At 43.5% G+C, this 23,519-nt stretch overlaps 1 protein-coding gene and 1 pseudogene across 1 annotated transcript in view; both read left to right on the forward strand.

Annotated features, from left to right (window-relative positions):
* The first annotated feature begins 1,243 nt into the window (after positions 1–1,243).
* Positions 1,244–23,519, forward strand: part of TAF1B (TATA-box binding protein associated factor, RNA polymerase I subunit B) — a 65,456-nt gene continuing 43,180 nt past the window's right edge. Inside the window, exons 1-8 of the mRNA XM_075269600.1 lie at positions 1,244–1,354; positions 5,770–5,868; positions 7,945–8,035; positions 9,339–9,436; positions 10,968–11,063; positions 11,141–11,288; positions 12,628–12,790; positions 15,585–15,684. Coding sequence (XP_075125701.1) covers positions 1,337–1,354; positions 5,770–5,868; positions 7,945–8,035; positions 9,339–9,436; positions 10,968–11,063; positions 11,141–11,288; positions 12,628–12,790; positions 15,585–15,684 — 813 coding nt within the window. The 5' untranslated portion in view covers positions 1,244–1,336. The remainder of the gene's footprint in view (positions 1,355–5,769; positions 5,869–7,944; positions 8,036–9,338; positions 9,437–10,967; positions 11,064–11,140; positions 11,289–12,627; positions 12,791–15,584; positions 15,685–23,519) is intronic.
* LOC142198739 (U2 spliceosomal RNA) lies at positions 14,493–14,641 on the forward strand (annotated as a pseudogene).

A 23,519-nucleotide genomic window follows, 5' to 3' on the forward strand; every position in this document is an offset into this window, starting at 1 on the left:
CATCAGTTGGGGCACATGTAATATACAGCTAGAAAGCCGACAGTGCACTGAATTCAGAGCACTGTTGGCTTTCCCGTTCTGTGCTCCCGGTGAAGAGCTATCGGTGCCGTAGCTCTTCACCGTTAGAAGGGAGTTCCTGACAGTCTGTCAGGAACGCCCTTCCTCACAGCAGCGCCTATAATTCTTGTGAATGCAATTGCATTGAATTCCTGAGGGTGCTGCGACTGAGACTTTTAGTCGCAAAAAGACTTAGATGTGCTGGATTTTTTCACAGTCACAGGACCCTTGGCGTCATAATGCAGATCTGTTACCGAGAGACCACCATTTAGGTGTGTGGAGTCTTATTAAGCCATTTTGCGCTCCACTGTGCAAAGGAACATGGGAAGAATATGCAAATCTGTCTTCCATGATGTAATTAGGAAGACAGCTGCATGACTGAGGCACTGTCTTCCTAATTACATCATGGAAGACAGATTTGCATATCCACCACTTCTCTGGAATGCTCTACCCCGGACAATCAGATTAACTCCCAATTTCTACAGTTTCAAACGCAAACTAAAGACACATCTTTTCAGACAAGCCTATCCCAATTTCTAACATAAACCCTTCCGTACTATAATTAGAATCCCCAAAATGTAACCCTTCTCTGTCCCCGCTCCCACATTACCCCATGATATGATGTCTTTTCAGGCTAACTTTAACTGTCCAAGCTCCATCCACGTTACAGGACACCACTAGTGACGGCTCATAAAGTTTTGTTTGTGTAATGACAGTCACCTCTATTACAAAATGTCTGAATACTGTATAAGCAATACCGCCCCTGCTACCTCTTGTGTCAAACCCTCTACCTCATAGATTGTAAGCTCTTGCAAGCAGGGCCCTCAGTCCCAGTGTGTGAAGTGACTTTCTTTGTTATGTATCTTTCTGTCTGCATTTGAACCCTACAAATTGTACAGCGCTGCGGAATATGTTGGTAGCCCTAGTCTATTACTGTCAGCTGGCTATATACTATTTCTTTTCAGGACATGACCACTAGTTCTTTCCAGTGATATGAGATGGTTCACACAGAGCCAGCAATTTCATGACTAATAAGGAGCAGGACCTTCCTCTAAGACCTTTTCGGTAGTCTGGAGTAAATGTACTAGTGTGACCCCTGCCGGCCACTATCCTCCCATGTCACGTGACTCTGGGTTGATGACGGAAGTGACGAGTAAACATGAGCGACTAGCACAGAAAACACATGGTCCTCCTCCCGTGCTCTGCTGGTATACAGGACTGCACGGGTATCTTCAGGTGATGTCGTTGGAGAAGCCCTCGGCGTAACTGGAGACATATAATGGACGAGGAGGATACGGTGAGTTCAGAGTAGTGACGTCATAAGGACGCGCCATGTATTGAGTCACGTGTTTATGTGTCGGCTGTACTGATGGAGCGCAGAACGTGTCCGTGTCTCAGTATAGTATATGTGCTGTGTTGTATCGTTCTGTAGAGGACAGTTGCTCGTTTGTGGTTTATATTACACTGCAGGTGATACTGCCACTACTCGATATACAGCCATAGAGTGCCCCTGGAAATAATGAGTGACATAGAGTGCCCTCATAATAAGTGTAGAGGACCCCTTTAAGACTGGTCTCCTGCCATGGAATTCTCATGAAAGAACAAAGCTCCCAGTTTCCAAATAAAATATTACAAATAATTTGGCCTTGCAGAAGTGATCAGAAAACACAAACTCACACGAAGGAAAATATATATATATATATATATATATATATATATATATATATATATACACAGTGGCGGACAAAATGTAATGATTGTAGCGAAAATGATTTCTTGTCTTTTTCCATTTCTATCCTCTTCTCTCCTGACGGGTATTTGGCAATTTTGTACATGATGTTTTTTCAGTCGATTTCGTAGTATGAGGTACATATCATCTGCAGGGACTCAATTTATACGCGTCACATATATTTGACAAAATCCACCGGTGGTGCATTTTTTTTGGGGGGCCGCCGCCATTGTATATTATTATAATATGTGTGTATCTAACACTAGGCTCACATCTGAGCTTCCAGATTCTGTCCCAGATTCTGCATAAAATCGTCAGAAAGAAAAGTCCCATAAGGAGGAAATTGGTGGAAACCTGGTGGTCTCCATTATTTATAGTCTATGGAGTCCACGGGTAACCACTTTTTATCATTGGCAAAAGTCATTTTTAACTAATCACATCTTTGTATAGCCCTTAGGCTATTCCACACAATCTTTTGTATGTAAATCGCCTCAGTAGTGTTTTAATAAGTCCGTTTTTATTCATAATTAGGCCCCAGCGTGCACTGGAAGTTGTCAGCCAGCTCTCCTCTCTATGCTGTGTGCTATGTATAAGAGCAGCAGCCTGTGCTGTATATACAGAAGACAGCGCACGGAGAAGCTAATTAGCCAGTGGTGTAACTACCGCGGAGGCAGCTGCACCAGGGCCCGGGACATTAGGGGCCCGGTGACAGCCGCTACTGCTGTGTTTTTTTTTTTCTTAATAGGCTGTTACCAGCTGGAGTCCAGCCGGTAACGAGCCCTATTTACTTACCAATCCTGGCAGGGGCTGAGATCGGTAAGTGACACCGCGGGTCCTGCAAAGACTATTATTATACTGGGTGGTCTTTGCAGACCCCCGAGTATAATGATTGGAGCCCCGGGAGAGGTAAGAAACACAAAAAACTGTGTTACTTACCTCTCCAGGCTTCGGCCTAGTTGTCTGACGTCTATGACGTCACATGAACCCGGTCTGCTTCCCGGGTCATGTGACGTCCGGCGTCTTTGAAGAAGGACAACGGCAGAGGCCGACAGCGTAGGATCCGGGGGACAGGTAAATAACAGCAGTTTTTTATGTTTTTATTCCCCCGGGTCTCCGATTATTATACTCTGTGGTCTGAAAAGACCCCAGAGTATAATAATTGTTTATGGGTGTCCACAGTGGGACATAATACAGTGTGCAGGGGCCACTATGGGGGATAATACTGTGTGCAGGGGCCACTATGGGGGATAATACTGTGTGCAGGGGCCACTAAGGGACATAATACTGTGTGCAGGGGCCACTGACGAACATAATACTGTGTGCAGGGGCCACCGAGGGACATAATACTGTGTGCAGGGGCCACTATGGGGGATAATACTGTGTGCAGGGGCCACTAAGGGACATAATAGAGCGTGCAGGAATGCGGATGAGGGGGTTGGTCGGGGGGGGGGGGGGGGCTAGTCAAAAGTTCGCCACGGGGGCCCCGCCTTTCCTGGTTAGGCCACTGTAATTAGCATATGAATAAAAACAGACTCAATCAAACACTACTGAGGCAATTTACATAAAACAGGCAGGGTTTCTGTGTTTTGAGTCCTCATGTAGACCCTAAGGACAGAAACCCGAACACTAGTGTGAACCTAGCGTAAACCTTATGTGTTTCTGTAATTGTATTCATTTCTGTTGAACTAGGGGAAAATTTGCAAATTACTAGTATTACCCCGGCCAGCGGGGGTCATACTAGTAAATCTATCTCAGACTGCCAAAAAGGTGCTAAGGAAAAATGGCTGCTCCGCTATATAAACAATGCTACCTCCTATGTCACCCCTGCTACATCTTGTGTCACCCCCTCTACCTCATGGATTGTAAGCTCTTGCGAGCAGGGTCCTTACTCCAATTATGTGCATTGATTTATTACTCTATAATGGCTCATTTTGTTGAATACTTTAACCCTACGATGTGTAAAGTGCTGTGGAATATGGTGCTACATAAATAAAATGTATTATTATTACAGATAAAGCAGCACATTTTTGGCGCATTTCTTGGTGCAAACAGATGTTTGCCAAATTTACGGCATTTTTGCACCAAAAAACTGGCACGGTAACTTTGCCGTTTACTTTAAAGGGTTGTCTGGCTCCAAATTGATTTTCATACTGATGACCTATCCACAGAGCTCTCCAAAAAGAAAGAAGATGGATTAACTGGTCACATTGATGTAACAAAAGATTTAGGATAATATCAGTTATTAAAGGGGACACATTGATTTGTGATCTGTGGGTGTTCCGCTACCTGGACCCCACACAGATCAGCTGTTCTGGCAGCCTCCAGGTGCTGGAAGCTGCTAGTGGAGTGCACACATCACCGTTCCTATTCGAGTAATAGTAGCAACGCTGTAATTCCCTGGAACCACTATAATGGACAGGACGGCTGTGCGGCCCCAATTACTTGTGTAGGAGCCGTGCTGTACATGCTTCGGCACCATTAGGGTCCGTCACGTTTTTTGGCACGTTTTTTACACGTGTAAAAAATGTAATTGAAGTCAATGGGAGTCTTATTTTTACACGTGTATTCTTTACACGTGTATTGTGCCAAAATGAGTGCGCATTTACTCCGTGTGAATGGACCCTAAGGGCCCGTTCCCACGGAGTAACGCTGCGCTCATTCTGGCATGCGTTTACGTGTTAGAGTGAGCGTTTCAAAACGGAATCCTATTGACTTCAATGGGATCTGTTTAATGCGCGTAACACATTGAAATCAATGGGTTAAAGAGCCTCCCATTGATTTCAATGTGTAGCGCGCGTAAGACGGAACCCATTGAAGTCAATGGGATTCTGTTTTGAAGCGCTGACTCTGACACGTGTTTACGTGTGAGAATAAGCGCAGCATTACTCAGTGGGAACGGGCCCTAAGGCTGTTAGAATGGCTGATCTTGTCATGTTCTGAGTTTTGGACCCCCACAGATCAAATTTTGATGACCTATCCCATGGATAGGTCAATAGTATGTAGGATCAATCTAGGGCTGGACAACCCCTTTAATAACTGTGATATCCTCAATGTTCTGTAACACTTAAGTGAATAGTTAATCTGTATTCTTTCTTGTGGGAGAGTTGTGTTTTTTGTTTTTTTAAGCAATTGTCTCAGAAAAGGACCCGTTTTCCAATTTTGTTGCTGCAAGCTATACATTGTCTACCAATACGTATTTGGACCCCTATGGTAGTAGAATAGAAAAACAACATTTATTCCTATCCAATATTTGGTAGACCCCAGCAGATGTTTCCTTACGGATGGGATTGATGGACACAATACTCCCGGATGCCTGGTGACACTCCTGGTGTATGTGAGCCATCTGTTGGGTGCGGTTTCTCTGGTCAGCACTCGTCGCTCTCTATCTCCCAGTTTCGGGGGTCTGCCGACTCGGGGCACATTCCAACAATCACCATTCACCTTCCACTTCATAATCACATAGGCCACTGTCGATTTTGGGTAATTCAGTTCGCTTGCTATGTCCCTTAAGGATCGACCATTTCTGTGGTACCCCACAATTACCCCTTTCTCGAAATCGGACAACCCCACACTTTGTGGCAACTTGCATGCGACTAATGCCAATACTGTTTCCTATACAACAGTGGAAGACGAGACGTACATCATGACAGCAGATATCTTCATTTCCATGAGTGTCCAAATACTTATTGGTAGACAGTGTATAAACATAGGTGCCATTAAAATTACTGTAATACCTGCACCACTCAAGCGGTCACTTTAATTTTCACTAGACTGTCTGAAGTCTCTTGACTATTTCAGTATGATCAGTAGTACATATGGATTTTGCTGCAAAATGTCAAATATCACAGCTGTGCTGGTGTCACTGTCACATCTTCTGTGCTAAAGTATCTGAGGGCAGCATAAGATGATTTTGAACTGGGGGGGGGGGGTGTATAAGTATCTTTTATCATCATTATAATATCAGAACTTCTCTCTGTCTTTAGAGATCCTATAAGGAGCCATGTCCTCAGTGTACAGAGATTCACTGGGGTATCAGTGATGAAGGCAAATTCTACTGCAAGAACTGCCACACCGTCATAGAGGTAGGTGCATTAAATCCCGTGGAAAGCTTCTGTTAGCCCAGTTTTGGTTTCAGTTACATAGATGCATAGTTAACATATTGTTTGATGTAAAAAATAGATGCAAATGGATGGCCATTCATATTATTGGAAGTCAAATCAAAAAATTGGATCCATTTCTGTCCGTTTTATTATTTTTTTTTGACGGACACCAAAGCATGGTATATTGTGATAGAACGGATTCTTTTTTTTTTTTTTTTCTTAAACTGATGTTCATCTGATTGAATCCATTAAACCATGTGAGACCACTGTGAAACAGAAGAAACACTCACTGGAATATTGCTGGTTCTTCAGTCAGCTGATCTGTGGGTGTCCTAGGTATTGGATCCCCCCCAATCAACTATTGATAACCTATTTTAACCACTTCAGTACCAGGCCAATTTGTGGTCCAGGACCAGACACATTTTAGGTTTATTTTGTATGTGCCGTTTTGAGGGCTGTAACATTTTTCTCGTGTGTCTCAGTCAACTAATTTTTGCATCTTTTTTCGGGGACACAGAGGGCTTTATTTTTATTATTTTTATTTTCAAATGTGTTTTAATTTTTTTTTATATCCAGGAAAATATAAACAAAATAGGAGGGAAATTGTGTCTGGTTTTCAATTTATTATTATTTTTTTTATTTAATAACACAAAGTGTCACTGAAAAACTTTATAATATAGTTTTGCCTCTCTGTTACGGTAATTTTTATTTTGTATGGTGTCGTTGGGGGTGGGGCTATAACCTTTAATAACGGCGTTTTATTAGTGTATTATTTATTTATTTTTTATATTGTTATTTTATTTACATTTTTTTTAAAACTTTTTTATTATATTTTTATTTTATTTTGTTTCCAGATTGTGTCCCCATAAGGTGATAAGTGACCTTTGGGGACATCTGATCACTTTTGTTTTTGTACTGTAGGCTGATTTCTCCTATAACTGAGGCTGCTACATTTAACCCCAGATACAGGAGAAATCCAGCCTTCTGCACACTGTATACACAGCTTACTGAGCTGATCTGGGGTCCTGTAGGACCCAGCAGCTTTGCAAGACTCTGCTTCCGGCGGATCACCAGCGATTGAGATGGCAGGGGAGGTAATAAATCTTTCCTGTCTTCTCTCTGTGAGCTCCGGCTGAAGTTACAGCTGGCTCCCAGTGAAAGCAGCTGCACGATCTCCGTGCAGCTGCTGTGTTCTGACTGGACGTACCAGTATGTCCTGTCAGAACATGGCAACCACTTCCCGGACATATATAGTCTATGGGCAGTCCGGAAGTGGTTAAAGATCGGCAATAAGTACATAAATTCCAGAAAGCTCCCTTTGCGCCTAAAGGGGGTGTTATCTCAGTGTCCTCTCAGAACCCCTTCCTATAACCTATATGTAGCCTAATAAGCCATTTACAGTATGAAGGTGTTTATTTGATGAGACGCTTCTGCCTGTTTTAGGCTCTGTTGGTGGGTATCCCAATGTAACGTTCCATTATATGCCACTGCATTGGCATAAAGTAGGGGGCCTATGGTTATGTTTGTTTTATGAGAACAAAAAAGGGGGAGAACACTGAGTGTGCTTATAGTGTAGATGAGTTTGCAATGAATGTTGGAAATAAAAATATACAGAGAAATGGACCAGTTGGTCCCTCACCTTCAGGTGTTGTGAATGAGTTACAACACCAATAGAAGCATAGAGGTTGAGGTGGCTGCAGAGTCCACAGACTGGTCACCAAGGACAAGACGGTAATGGAAGGAAGGAGGTCAGTGGCTAGAGATGGACATCTGCGCTCTCTGGTCCACAGATTGGAGTGTCGACAATGTGACCTTCCTTTGGTTTATGTACTTGAAGATTAACCTATGGGACATATCCAGTGTGTTCACACAGTGAGAACAAAGGCTTATATTTTCATCAGAATTGGGAGACTCTAAATGTATAAAATTTACACTTCTAAAATTGCCCTAATCCCGTTCTAGTGTGCAAAGTGTTACTTACCCCGGATACTGATAAAAGTGCGACTTGGCACCATTGCTTTGATTTCACTGTATATTTTTTTACTTTTTTTTTTGCAGAAAACCAAGGAGCTTGATGAATCTGAAATTTACATCTCGCATGCAAAAGTTCAGTCTATTAACAGGGGATTAAGGAAAGCGAAAAAAAAAGGTAAGTACTAAGGCCGGGATGTTATTGACTTACAGGTAATGCAAAAAATCCATATAGAACATTCACCTAGAAAGGATGTAAATTTGTTGAACAGCCACATATTAGATTTACAACTGGAGTCGTAGTAAGAGTGTAGCTATAGGATGCCGACAGGCTGTGGTTCCTGAGAGACCGATAAGGAACACTGGTATAATACATTTCCTATTGTAAATGGGTATAATCTTACCTATACACAACCTTGGACCCCAAGATGTGCAGTGTTGGACTTTTTACCCTTAAAGGCACTTTCCCATTAGGACAATTTATCCTATATTAACAGGTTAGGGCAGTGATGGTGAACCTTTTTGAGACCGAGTGCCCAAACTGTAACCCAAAACCCAATAAATTATCATGGAGTGCCAACATGGCAATTCAACCTTAAAACTCTGTGGATCCATAATTGCGGACCCCCAAATTACAGTAGTATGAATGGGGCTTTACAGAGCTTGCACTGAAAGGTAAAGGTCTGTACACAGTACAATCTGCCCCACAATGGCCCCCACACACAGTACAATCTGCCCCGCAGTGGCCCCCATACACAGTACAATCTTCCCCGCAGAGGCCCCCATACACAGTACAATCTGCCCCGCAGTGGCCCCCACACACAGTACAATCTGCCCCGCAGTGGCCCCCACACAGTACAATCTGCCCCGCAGTGACCCCCACACACAGTACAATCTGCCCCGCAGTGGCCCCCACACACAGTACAATCTGCCCCGCAGTGGCCCCCCAAAGGATTATTCCTTTATACTCCACAGTAGCCCCCTCCCCACACAGCATGAAATGTTCCACAGTAACCCCTCCCCACAGAGCATGAAATGGTCCACAGTAGTCCCTCCCTAGACAGTACACACACAAATATACCTATCTGAAGGGCCGCCGGGCTTCCTCTCTCCTATTCACTGCGGGTGCGGATTCCCCGTTACTGAGCAATTCTGGCGACCGCACAGGTGCCAACAGAGGGGGCTCTGCGTGCCATAAGTTTGCCTTCACTGGGTTAGGGGATAGGTGTCTGATGGCTGGTGATCTCCCCCTGGGACCTTCAGTGATCACACGGCCTGATCTGTGATGAATTACAGCTTGTGCATATGGCTCACCTTAGATTTCTGTCCTCTTTACTTGTGTAAATCGGTGGATTGTCAGGAGATAAATATATTGCGTTAGACATATATGATGTGTTTATGAATGGCACTTTTTTCTTATTCTCTGTTATTGAGGATATGTTTCCATTTATTGACATTCACATCCTTTCTCTTCTGTTCAGAATGGGGCTGGGAGTGGTACATCTGCGAAGGCTTTCAGTTTATTCTGTGCAAGCAAGCTGAAGCACTTGAAGCTTTGGGACTCGGTCCCAACATTAAGGTATTTCTAAGACTTCACTACTAGATATATTCCTTGCTAAAAACAATATGTCCCTTGTGTTGGGTGCTATCACATGCATTTATCAGTTACAACTGACATACCGTGTTCACACACATTGTAGTTCATTCACAAAGCTTTGCACTATTCTTCCCTGTACTCTGCAAGTTATAGAAGAAAAACAGTACCTCAGTCATTGTGTGAGAAACCCCAGGAGATAATAGCAGAGAATCCCTTTAATGGCATCACATTGTGACCTTTGAAAAAAAATGGGGATTGTTCAAAATGTCCATCTCAGGGGATCCCCAGAGATCAGCTGTCATCTGTGGGGTAACCTGGCAGTAAATGTGCAGAGGACTCCCCTCTACTGGCTCACAGCTACTTATTAGAGTATATAAGAAAGGGTTTCCTAAACTGAACATCCCTGTTGATCCCTTCCTGACTTCTCGGCCTGGTCCGTGGTGTGATCTTTGAGGACCTCTGCTCTAAGGGTCTGGTCCTCAGTTTACCTGCCTTTACAGGACATAGACAGCCCTATGCTGCTATGAGTGCTTTCTCTGTAGACATGTGTTTGGCATGCATTTTAAGCCACCCTCCTTTCCCTCTAAACCATTTCACAATGTTCAGTGAGGCACAAGAACTGTCTAAGACACAACATAAGTGTGATGCAAAGCCTATGTGCAGGTTGGTACAAATAGGGCCTGAATTCTGATACATTTAGCTTAGTAGATCTCCCCAGTACAAGTATATACTCGAGTATAAGCCAAATATTTAAGCACAGTTTTTGTGCTGAAAAAGCCCCCCTCGGCTTATACTTGAGTCAAGCAAAAAAAAAAAAAAAAAATATATATATATATAATTTTTTTTTTTTTTTTTGCGGGTGATCTATGACCAGCCGCAATAGTAATGTATAGAATCTCCCGTAAAATAGTGGTTAAAAAAAAAAAAAAGCTTTAAAAAATATAATAAAAAAATAAAATAAATAAAGGTTCTAAATCCCTCCTTTCCCTAGAATACATATAAAAGTAGGAAATGACGGTGAAACACAAACACATTAGGTATCCCTGTGTCTGGCAGTGCCCGGTCTACTGAATTATATGGTATCTGCAGTGCTCCTGTTCCGTCAGGAAGGGGTTAATAGGAGCACTGCAGATACCCTATATTCAGCCAGGCTGAATTCCACGTGGTGGAAAAAAAACCTCTGTCCTCAAGCTCAGGGAAGGGGCAGACAGACAACCAAAACACCCCCTCCCCTTCCCAGCAACCAGCAAATACTGCACCCAAAAACCATTTTAATTTTTGAAATTTTCCAGTAGCTGCTACATTTCCCCCCCTCGGCTTATACTCGAGTCAATAAGTTTTTCCAGTTTTTTTGTGGTAAAATTAGGGGCCTCGGCTTATATTCGGGTCGGCTTATACTCGAGTATATACGGTAATTAAAAGTGGACAATAGATATGTTAGTTGATCCCATAGACCCCCGTAACATGTATAAAGGGCAGAAGGCATTAATGGGATGTTATTTGTGTACCACAGGATAATGTTATGTGTAATCTGTGGAGACAATACCTCCAGAAGACCGAGCATGCTTACTGCAATAAAACCACTAGTAAAAGGTCGCGACTATGCCTGGTATGTACATGGCTGGACTTCATCCTCCTGAATATATAGTTATGTCCACTTAGTATTAATGCTTGTTTTTGCCCCAGGATCTTGAGAGCAGCGGGGCCTCCTCCTCAGAATTGGAGAGCGAGCCTGAAGGTTGTATTACTGGTGTCACATCTGACTCTGATGTGGAACGGGGTTCTCAGAGCAGTCTTGGTCTTCCTCCTTCAGGAGGATATTCAGGAACTTCAGGTATATTTCCATCTTCTTACTGGCTGTTCTGTAAAATTGCAAAAGAGAAGCTACAGTTATAGGGGTTAACCAAGAGTAATGAAGCTTATCAGTGTATTCCCTGTACTGGTTAAGCTTCATTACTAATATACACGTCGGTGCCCTGGGTCCCGCTTATTACTTTGTGGAGGGCAGCTGGAGAGGTTGGAAGTCTTGTTCCTCTGGCTTCCCTGATCATGCTCTGTCTCTCAATCACATTACTCACTCTGTTGTACTCAGTAGACTTGTGGCCAAAGTAGATAGGAGTCGGTAATGTCAGTGAGTTGGAATGGCTGCCGGAGAAACAAAGGAATAAGAGTTTGATCTCCCCAACAGCCCTCCACATAGGTAATAAACAGGGCTCTGGGGAACAGCTTATGTATTAGTAATAAAACTTAACCTGTGCAGGGAATACTATTGTAAGCTTTGAATTACCATCAAGACCACCCTATAATCCTACAGTGTCGATCTAGAGGAAGACAGCAATCCCCTTATAAGACAAATACCAGTTGCCCGATATTAAGGGAGAAATTATTTTCTGACTCTATACGAAGCAATCCAAATAAATCCCTGGATCAATGACTCGTCTCTAAAAATCTAGTACCATAACCTGTCTTATTATATTTCTTAAGAAAGGTCCAGGCCCCTCTGAGATGCTTTAAAGGATTATTCCCATCGCCACCAAATGGTGCATTTTTTTGCTGTGGATTTTGATAAGGAAGTGCAATAGATTTGCCTCTTTGCATTCCAAATTGTGAAATTCCCAATGCAAATGCACAACACAAAATCGTCGTGTACAGATTGTAAATATCCCCTATTGTTCAGTTTCTGCATCAGGTTTTTTCTGTAACGTGTGAATGTGTTTTGACAAAATTGTATCCACGTTACAGGAACTGTAAAATTCAGTGTTTTTCACTCAAATATTTCTGCAGCAGCAAAAATGCACAGCCCAAAAGTATATTCCAGTAATTTCAAGTTGTCCCCTATCCACCGATCAAGGTAACACAGGTCCTGCTTGCCCCTTATGAAAGGAAGGGCAGGTCGTGCATGCATGTTACTGCTCCATTCACTTCTATTGGACTGCTGGAGATGGTACTCCTCCTCTCTTCTGCAGTCCACCACTGTGGAATAGTGCACCCTGGTGCTCCATTTATACCCTTGCTTGGTTGATGTCTCCAGAATCGTTTTCCAACCAATCAGCAAGCTTTATACTGAATAATGTCAAATTCCTGGAATACCCCTTTTAAGCTGCCTCTTGAATTCAGAGTATCCCGTTTTCTTCTCTGATTGTAACACTGACTTTTACTTTTGTTGCCTTTAGATGCTGAAAGTGCAACTTCAGTGCAGTCGGGGTCCGTAGATGGATGTCTATACATAAAGAAAACACCCTCAGAAAATAAGATGACCATGCCGATGACCCTGGCATTCTGCTATCTCTCATTACTGTGGGTTAGGGCATCAGTCACACTGACTGACTTACTGAGGTAAGAGACAAACGTGATTCCCGTTCACAGTTTTATATTGTCATTTACTTTGCCCCATATTTCATCTGTTGCTTTAGTCTTTTACACAAGTTGTCATATAACACCTCTTTAGGGCTCTGTGCCAGTAGTTGCTATTGATGCGTGTACTGGGTCGAGTGGAAAATTTTCGGCTGTGAGTGATCCGCCTAGGTAGGATCAAGGGCTGGCCCTATACATTAGATAGCTGTTGGCTGAACCAGCATCCAGCTGATGATCTTCCCTCTTGAACCCACTATACACACACTGAGTACCCGTAATTGGATCTCCAATGGTCGTACATTTCTCACCTATCCTGTTTATAGGTGATAAATGTTGTTCCTGGAGAAGATCCCTTTAACTCTATACCACACCATGATGTAATAGTACATCATGGAAGGGGAATAACTTCCAACACCATCACGTACCATTTTGTCATGGTAATGTCACCCGCTCGGCTTCTGTAAGAAACAGCTGACACCCACGTGTAATACCCGTGGATAGAGCTGAGATCCGATTGCGGGTGTTAACCCTTTAGATGCCACCATCAATCATGACTCTGACATCTAAGGATTTTTCCTAATAACCTGGTATCTGTATGGCCTCCAGCGCCATCTCCAGGGTGGCTGTGATCCTTATTATGCAGCACGGGGCTTGATCCATGGCTACAAGTCTGCGATAGCCTCGTAGGTTGGGTTAGTAAGGCTTGTGTAACGGCTGTTATACATTGCAATACAGGTCACTGGTTTATGTCCCCTATTGGTACTTAAGTATAAAAAATAAATAAATAAATCTGCCATAAAATACCCTTATTCCCATGTATGATGTTAAAACATAGTAGATGGCGATGTAGAAACAATAGATTTTTTTGCTCAAATGGATTTTTATTCTGCAAAATTGCAAAGTTGCAGCGACCCATAGAATAAAGCTAACATATTATGGATGTTGTATGACAAAGGGCAGACAATTTATTAAGTTTAAAAGCAATGCTAGAATTACCGGGGTTTTTTTTAGTTTTTTTTTAAAATATATCCCCTTCCTCCCAAAACAGTTTGCAAAATTATTAGTTATAGTCATCCCAAAATGGTGTCATTAGAAAATGCATATCATACCACAAAAAAACAAGCCCCTATATGGCTACATTACCAGAAAAGTAAAAATAGTATAGCTTGTACCATACAATAAAAATATTGCCAAATCTTTAGGACAAAACTGACTGCAGCAGGAAGGGAATGTTTCAGCTCTACGAGCGTATGTAAGGGTACACCCCTGATTTAGTGCTTACGAGGGAAAAGACTCCATTGGTGACCCTTTCCCCAGGATAGAAGCTACTGGCAAAATAATAGTAAATTTGGTGTTCTCAAAGCACTCCGCCCAGCTTACATATTCGCTTTTCACCATCCCCTTTGCATTCATGTCTGGTAAAACTAGTGCTCACTACACCCCTTGATAAATTCTTTGATGGGTGCAGTTTCCAAATTGGGGTTATTCCCTAGGGGATTTCACTTATTGGTACCTCAGAGTCTCTGCAATCATGACATGGTGTCCATATAGGAAACATGTAAATCTGCACTCCAAAAGCCACATAGCGCTCCTTCTAAATGTCCTATTTTTCATTAAATACTATGAAAAAATGTCGATCAAAGTTTACCACTAACATGAAGCGCAAAATCACTTGGGTACCACTATCGCTTCTCGGCCTTTTGGCTAAGATCAAGTGTAGTATCTGTTCTTATCAGAAGCAGAAAGTAGGTGAAACTGCCGGAGAGCGCGGTCCGGGACCGGCCCTGGCAGGAGTAGACCGAAATCTGTGGAGGTAGGAATGGAGAACCACTTGAGGCGTGTTGATGGGGGGTGTGGTCAGTAAGCCGGCTCCGCCAGTGGAGGTGATGGACCCACTGTAGGGGGCTGGCAGAACGCCACTGACGCTGTCAACACGACCACCAGGGGGACAGGATGCTCCCTGGGGATCTTACCATGGGCCGGGGAAGCGCTCGAAGGTCTCTGGTGTCGTGCCCTGGGGGTTGAGTGGCCCCCAGGGTGCCTTAAATCACTGGGCGTGGGAAACCCACTGATTTGGGCACATTGCCTGGCACTAGAATCACACCTTGCAGAGCACACACTCCTTTATGCCTGGTTTTCCAGCATAGGAGAATTTTTATAGATCTGGCGGTAAACCAGGCTCGTATGGGCACTTTACCACTTATATAGATGTTTTTCACTTTCTTTTTGTCACTCGTCACCTTTTTTGTGTGTCAACGAAGGGATGCTGTACCCTTTTGGGACGCTTCCTGACAGTTGTCTGGAGACGAGGCCTGTAATGGGTCTCTCTCCTCTGTCAGTTGACCTGTCCTGGGGAACCGGGGCAGGCGCAGACCTCTTGCCTGAGTCAAGGAGTATCTGGTAGTCCTGAGTACCCTCTTTGGTGGCAGCCCAAGGGGAAAACGGACGTTGGGGACCTCCTGCTTCGGCAGTTGGTCCATTGGTACTCGACCCCACTCGGTCACCTTTTGGTCCTTGTGGGGAAGAGTTAGTCAGGAACCTCCCTTCCCTTTAGGGAAAGGGTGTGTTTTTTGGCAAGCATCCTGGGCATGTTTTTTTTAGTGTGGCACCCACGCTTTTTTCGTGCACTTGGTGTTTTTGATTGGCACAGACGGAGACCTTAAAAAAAAAAAAACAAAAAAAAAAAACTTGGGTACCACTAACATCTCAAAATCACTTGTGTATCACGGACAGAAGGGTTATCGTATGGATCAGTATTTCTCTGTTCATTTGGCAGGTTGGTTTTCTACCATCACATCCCATACTACAACCCACAAGAATGCTTCCCAGAGACAACAAGAGTGTATGGACCAGACATATGGATCTTCGATGTTCAGGTAGGTCTTGTAAAACCCTTGTATGGGCTCTGGTGTTCACCAAGTTTTTAGTCTGAGGGGTACATGGCTCTTCTAAAGATCCTTTGATGTGGTTTTTGTTTTTATAGAAACTGTCACCGTATAATATAGGCAGCATGTTATGGAGCAAGGGGAGCTGGGCAGATTAATGTAAAGTTTTGTGGGAAAAAATTGAGTATAACTTGTTGATAGAGATCCTTGCTCTGTTTGTGTTATTGAGTCCAGTAGGTGGCCCTTGAAGGGTTGTACAGCCCCAAAAGGTACAAAAGTTTTTCACACTGATGACTAGAGATGAGCGAACAGTAAAATGTTCGAGATTCGATATTCGTTTCGAGTAACCCTCAATATTCGACTATTCGAATCGAATATCGAACCCTATTATACTCTATGGGGGGAAAATGCTCATTTCAGGGGTAGGCAGCATTTGATCAAATTATACTTACCAAGTCCACGAGTGAGGGTCGGGCTGGATCCTCCGAGAAGTCTTCTCCGTGCAGCGTCCCCGCGGCGTCTTCCGGCTCTGAATTCACTCTGCCAGGCATCGGGCCTGGGTGGAGCCGACTGCGCATGCCCGCACTACAAGCGGACATGCGCAGTCAGCTCTGCCCAGGCCCAATGCCTGGCAGAGTGAATTCAGAGCCGGAAGATGCAGCGGGGACGCTGCACGGAGAAGACTTCTAAAGGTAGGAGAAGAACCAGCGTTGATTGGCCGACTGTATAGCATTCGAACTTTGAACTTTTCCATTCGAATAGCGAGTGGTACTCGATCGAGTACGAGTATTTTGAATACCGTAGTAATCGATCGAATACCTACTCGATCATCTCTACTGATGACCTATCCACATATGATCTGATGGGTCTGACACCCAGACCCCATCTAGATTCAGCTGTTCCAGCAGGATTCAGGCGCTGGATGTTACAACAGATCCTCCTCTTACAATAGACCATCCATACGTTAATCCCAGAAAACACCTTTAATTTCTTTTAGATGGAGGAGATTTAATACATGGTTATAGAAAGCAGATATTCAGTCTAATGTGATTACATATTAATAAAGAAAGAAAAAAAAAAGCAAAGGGTTAAATAAAAGAATAGACATGTTCTGTAAAAGCGTAGTGACCACCAATGGCAGCCATTTTCTCAGTCCTCTAAGAGGTATGTTCACCTATTTTACAGTGATTTATTAGGAATAAACTATTTAGGAATCCAGTGTGAAAACCCCTGTAGGAGCTGACATACATGTGATATGGTGATCATAGATGTGTGGTAGGCCAAGGTGTAACTGGGGAGTGGTTGAATGGACTATGAGGTCTGTATTGTTATGGACACTTATCCCCTATCCACAAGACAGATCGATGGAGTCCCCCAGTGATCAGGAGGGTAGGGGACCAAAACTCTCAATAAGGCCTCCTTGTGAATGGGGTGCCAGTGCCCCCATCCTTCTGATCATTGGGGATGCGGGTGATTGAACACTTTTCCCCGGTCCTGTGGATAGGGGAGAAGTGTCCATAACATGAGAACCACTTTAAGGGAATGTGCCATGTGGTCATAGTCAGCCATTGACAGTCTGCCTTGTGTGAGGGTGCATACAAAGATCGCTGCCGATCACTAAGTAGCCCCGCCCACTGGACTCCTAAGACCTGAATGAGCAGAGCTATAAATGACAAGTTATGACTATGTTGGAAAATATTCAATATATCAATCTTGTCGGTTCCTTCCTCTGCGGAATAGAAAGCCATTTTGTGTCATGCGTTCACTTTAAAAGTTTGATAGATGTGGACAGCTCTTACAATGGTATATACTGTACTAATATGGAGGAAAATAATCTTCAAATATAAATGAATTAGGTCTTTGTTCACATCTGTTGTATTTTCTAGAATTCTTTAGGAGCCCAACAGATATTTAAAGAGTGTCAATTTTGCAAGAATGTTTTTATATGGTTGCCTATGGACAACAGTTAGTTGTATAGTATATACAGGACAATACAGTTAAAGCTTACATCAGGAGATTGTAATGACCTGTAAGCCGAAAGTGAAGTGGGTTCTCCAACACTTAATTCCTCTGGGTTCCAATGGAGAAAAAAACACAGGTTTCTAGGCTGGTTCTGACCCGATCATGTGATCAGAGCCAGTACCTGGCACCAGAGTCACTGCACCTCCTCATTTCTCTTCCATGTAGGTTACCTATATTATGGGGACTGGCTATACTATTCTAATGATGTATTCATCCAGCCCCTATAGTACAGGTAAGGCCGGCCAGGTTCACATCTGCATCAGAGTCTTCGCCGCAGATTCATTATTAAAACAGTGGAAACCTGGTGGACCCCTTTATAGTCTATGGGGTCTGTGGGTTTCCACAGGTAACCATTGTTTTATCAGACGGGCTGTCAGTCGCTTGGGTCCCAGACGAACGCAAACGACGGAGAGCCCAGCTCTAGTGTGAACTTACCCTAACTAGCTGTGAACGTGCAAGCCAAAACACAATGTGAATAGAGCCTCAAATATACGCCATCCTTTCACCTTTTGGAATATTTCTAGTCTAACAGGAAACACAATCCCTGATGACCATATTATTAGGGTAAATATTTGCTACATTGTAGCTGTCAGCGTTTATTTTGTGACTTTTGACATTTTGTGACAGTTTTTCGCATTCTTTCATTACTTTGTGTTGATTTTTGTCTTCGGTGCGAGTGACAGGCGCTTTATGGCGTCTTCTGCTCTTTTGTTTTATGGCTGTTTTATTTGTCCTTTATTCATGTACTGCGCCCACTCATGTACCTGGGTGGAATGCAAATATTAAATGGAGGATGTAGACACCGGTGACAGGTAGAGACTTAGAAGTATCTGTGCTTCATTTATCTATAGTTTCTACTGTGAACTGTCATTTTTATCAAAAACCTAAACAATAGTACTTAATGCTCAACTACGTAACCCTCATACAGGTGGTTTAGGCTCTATAGACATCATATAGCCACAACTCAGAAGTTTCGTCTGTGACCAAGAGATGCTGCAAGCGTCAATCGATTGTCTTTTCACATGGCGATGCTTTTCATGCAGTGTGGAACTCAAAACTAGTTTGGGATCGTAAAAGGGAGAGAGAGAATGAGATCAACAGGTTGGTGATAAGTATCTGGTGGGACCCCCAACAACCCTGAGAACAGAGCAGAGGCTGGAACTACCTGAGCACTGCTCCATTGTTCAGTGGGGGTCCAAACAATCAGACCCCTGCTAGTCTTCATATAGGGGCGCAGATCTGTCAGAAATTGCCTGACTTTCATCCAGCAATTTCAGTTAAAGGGATTCTACCATTAAAATCAAATTTTTTTTCTCACTAACACGTAGGAATAGCCTTAAGAAAGGCTATTCTTCTCCTACCTTTAGATGTCTTCTCCACGCCGCCGTTCTGTAGAAATTCCGGTTTTCATTGGTATGCAAATGAGTTCTCTCGCAGCACTGGGGGCGGGCCCCAGCCCTTACACAGCACTGGGGGTGTCCCCAATGCTGCAAGAGAACTCTCCAGCGCCGCCTCCATCTTCTTCAGGAACAGCCTCTTCATGCGTCTTCTTCCGGCGCTGATGGTCAAACTTCTAGGCCTCGGGCAGAGCGACTGCACATGCCCGCGGCCACAAGAAAAATGGCCGCTTACACATAGTTTTAGTCCATGGGGTCCTTTGGGCTCCGTTTGTGTCTGTCATAGAATGGACCCGTTATTCGGTTCTTTTGGTCCAGAAGAAGGTAAATACAGATGCAGGTGTGAATCTCGGATAAGTAAGTCAGCCTTATTATCCTAAATACGTCTCTTTTACTTATTAATTTTTTTTCCGTAAAAACAAAGTGCTTTTAACCCATAAAAGATTTTATTGTAGATCTTCTGAGAGCGCCACAAGCCTAGTCCTGTATACAGCCTGACATGTCCTCTCTGCTGACATGAAAAGGACTTTTCATCTTGTCGCTGTAGTCTTACGTCTCCATACACACCCTCCCTGGGAGATGTGCTTTTAACCTACCCAAGGTCTCTCACATCTCTTTGGAGATTATTGGGCTTAAAATAAACCCTTGTGCTTTTATCCGCACGTGTCTATTGTGTCTTTATGACTTAGGAGAAACAAGTGCTTTAAGAAAACTTGATTTATGATGGGTGGAGGCGTAAAGACAGAAAACCAAGGAAAAGTGGATGGGACACAGACGGCTAAGTGGACACCATTTCTGTCCTGAATAAAGACACTGCTAGAGATGGTTGCCTTGGATTGGAGTCAGGTTTTTTTGCGAGAGGACAATGCAGCTTTGTAATATACCTTGTCCTTTTAGCTTTGATATAGTCTCATGGTGTGGTTATGCCTTGGTTTTTGTCATGCCATTGTTTTCTGCTTGCTGCAAAACTGTGACAAACTGACCTAAAAACACATGTAGTTGTCACTGTGGAGCAAAAACTGTGACACGATCGTATGGTGGTGTACACCCTTAGTTTATAAGTAAGAAACATCCCAACACCTGCTAGTCAAACCTTCATAGCACTAATGAAAATTATAATATTATATATATATATATATATATATATATAAATATATATATATATATATATATATATATATATATATATATATATAATTTATTTATATTTATATACTAGCAGAAGGACCCGGCTTCGCACGGGTATATTTCATTTGTGTAGTGGCCCCATAAGAATTGTCTAGTTTTGCACTGGTGTATTTTGCATATCATTTGTGTGTGTGTCCGTAAGCATCTCATTTCGGATATCGGTGAAAAACCTGCGATCCGTTGTTATGGAGACCTGGAGTAAAGTTGTGTGTATGTGACCTTGAGTAACAGTGTCATCCACAGCGCCCTGCCCCTTTAATCCTGACCTAAAGCAGTGAAGAAAAATGGCTGGGTTGCCATGGAAACCTGGAGTAAAACTCTAATATGTGGTACTCCTGTGCAGAGCCGTGTATCTAATCTTCCATTGTGTGGTATTGTGTGCAGTGGTGCGTATCTAATCCTCTGGCTTGTGGTACTGTATGAAGACATACGTATTTAATCCACCGGCGTGTGGTACTGTGTACTGACTTGTGTATCCAATCCTCCGGCGTAAGGTATTGTGTGCATACGCGTGTATCTAATCCTCTGACGTGTGATACTGTGTGCTGACTTGTGTATCTAATCCTCCAGCGTGTGTTATTGCGTGCAGACGCACGTATCTAATCCTCCAGTGAGGTATTGTGTGTAGACGCATGTATCAAACCTTCCCTGTGTGGTATTGTGCGCAATAGCATGTATCTAATCCTTTGGTGTGTCGTATTGTGTGCAGTGGCGCGTATCTAGTCTTCCATCGTGTGGTATTGTGTAAAGACATATGTATCTAATCCTTCGGCGTGTGGAAGTGTGCACAGACGTGCGTATCTAATCCTGCGGCATGTGTAACTGTGTTTAGACGTACGTATCTAAACCTCCGGCGTGTGGTGCTGTGTGCTGACATGCGTATCTAATCATCTGGTGTGTGGTACTGTTTGCAGACACGTGTATCTAACCCTCCCCGTGTTGTATTGTGTGCAGTAGTGCATATCTAATCCTCCACCGTGTGGTATTGTTTACACTGGCGCGTATCTAATCCTCCATTGTGTGGTATTGTGTAAAGACGTGTGTATCTAATCCTCCAGCGTGTGGAACTGTGCGCAGATGGGCGTATCTAATCCTGCGGCATGTGGAACTGTGTGCAGGCGTGTGTCAAATACTGCAGCATGTGGTATTGTGTAAAGACGTGCGTATCTAATCCTGCGGCATGTATAACTGTGTATAGACGTACGTATCTAATCCTCCGGCGTGTAAAACTGTGTGAAGACGCGCGTATCTAATTCTCTGGCATGTGGTACAATGTGTTGAGGTGTGTATCTAATCCTCTGGCATGTGGAACTGTGTGCAGACTCGCGTATGTAATCCTCCAAACATGTGGAATTTTGTGTGTAGATGCATGTATCTAATCCTGCGGCGTGTGTAACTGTGTGCATTGGCACGTATCCAATCCTCCAGCGAGTGGTATTGTGTGCAGTAGCGCATATCTAATCCTGTGACGTGTGGTGCATATCTAATCCTCTGGTCAGCGTGTGGTACTGTGTGCAGACGTGCGTATCTAATTTTCCAGCGTGTGGTATTGTGTGCAGATGCACGTATCTAATCCTCCTGCCGGCGTGTGGTACTGTGTGAAGATGCGCGTATCTAATCCTCTGGTGTGTGGTTCTTTGTGCAGACACGTGTATCTAATCCTCTGGTGTGTAGAACTGTGTACAGACACACATATCTAATCCTTTGGCATGTGGAACTGTGGGCAGACGCGTCTATCTAATCCTCCAGCGTGTGGTACTTTGTGCAGACGCGCGTATCTAATCCTCTGGTGTGTAGAAATGTGTGCAGACGCGTGTATCTAATCCTCTGCCATGTGATACTGTGTGCTGACCTGTGTATCTAATCCTCCAGTGTGTGGTATTTTGTGTAGACGCATGTATCTAATCCTCTGGCATGTGGAACTGTGTGCAGACGCGTGTATCTAATCTTTTGGCGCATGGTACTTTGTGCAGACACGTGTATCTAACCCTCTGGCATGTGGAACAGTGTGCAGACGCGCGTATCTAATCCTCTGACATATGATATTGTTTGTTGACCTGTGTATCTAATCCTCTGATGCGTGTATTAGCTTGGTTATCAGTGTTGGATTATACATGTGCAGTGACTGTGTGTATTGCAGTTGGAATATGTGTGAAGGACTTGCAGGTTTGTTTTGGATAATGGGGGGTCAGGGTCTTGGGAAAGCTGTATCTCCAGAACGGTACGTCCGAGTGAGTTGGGTTCTCGTCTTAAACCTTCCTGGACACCTGAAGTATCTGTGTGCCAAATTTGGTGAAGATCGGTCCAGTCGTTTGGTCACGCATAAAGAACAGACAGACAGACAGAAATTCATTTTTATAAGATAGAGAGATATAATCACAGAGTGGGCCATAAGTATGGATACATCCAGATATGGATACACCCAAGGTCTCCGGATCTCACATCCCTTGGACTTTTATCTCTGGGGCCATTTGAAGGCTATGGTGTACTCCGTGAAGATCCAGGATGTGGGGCACCCTGAGCACATCCTTTAGTGGGTTACTGTCGTTGCTACATGTCACAAATGTATCAATAACTCGATAATGAATAAAGCTACATTAAACATCCGCACGCCATTGTTTTTCTTCTGCAATTCTCCATGTTTTTGGTGTGTCGTATGACCCCCTTCCTATTGAAAAAAGTAAAGTTGAATCCAAAATGGTGGCTTTGCAGATGGCCGCCATGGGCATCACCCAGCCTCGAAAGTTTCCACTTCTACCACGTACTAATGTATATTCCCCCCCCCCCCCCCTTATTTTTATCCTGATCTGAAAACATCTTCTATCTATCTATTTATATACCTGAGGTATTATTAAATGCTATGTTTTATCATTTTCATTGGTGCTTGGTATGATTTTTGCCTAATCTGATGATTAAAGGGATCCTATCATTAGAATCCCTTTTTTTCTCACTAACACGTAGGAATAGCCTTAAAGAAGGCTATTCTTCTACCTTTAGATGTCTTGTTCGCACCGCCATTCGGTAGATATTCCATTTTCCGTCTTTATGCAAATGAGTTCTCTCACAGCACTGGGGGCGGGCCCCAGCGCTCAAACAGCAGTGGGGGCATACCCAATGCTGTGAGAGAAATCTCCAGCGCCGCCTCCATCTTCTTCAGGAACATGCCTCTGTCGTCTTCCGGCCTGGCTTTCAATCTTCTACGCATGCCCAATTGGCTCT

This window comes from Leptodactylus fuscus, chromosome 3 (genome assembly GCF_031893055.1).
Source record: "Leptodactylus fuscus isolate aLepFus1 chromosome 3, aLepFus1.hap2, whole genome shotgun sequence".
Lineage (NCBI taxonomy): Eukaryota > Metazoa > Chordata > Amphibia > Anura > Leptodactylidae > Leptodactylus > Leptodactylus fuscus.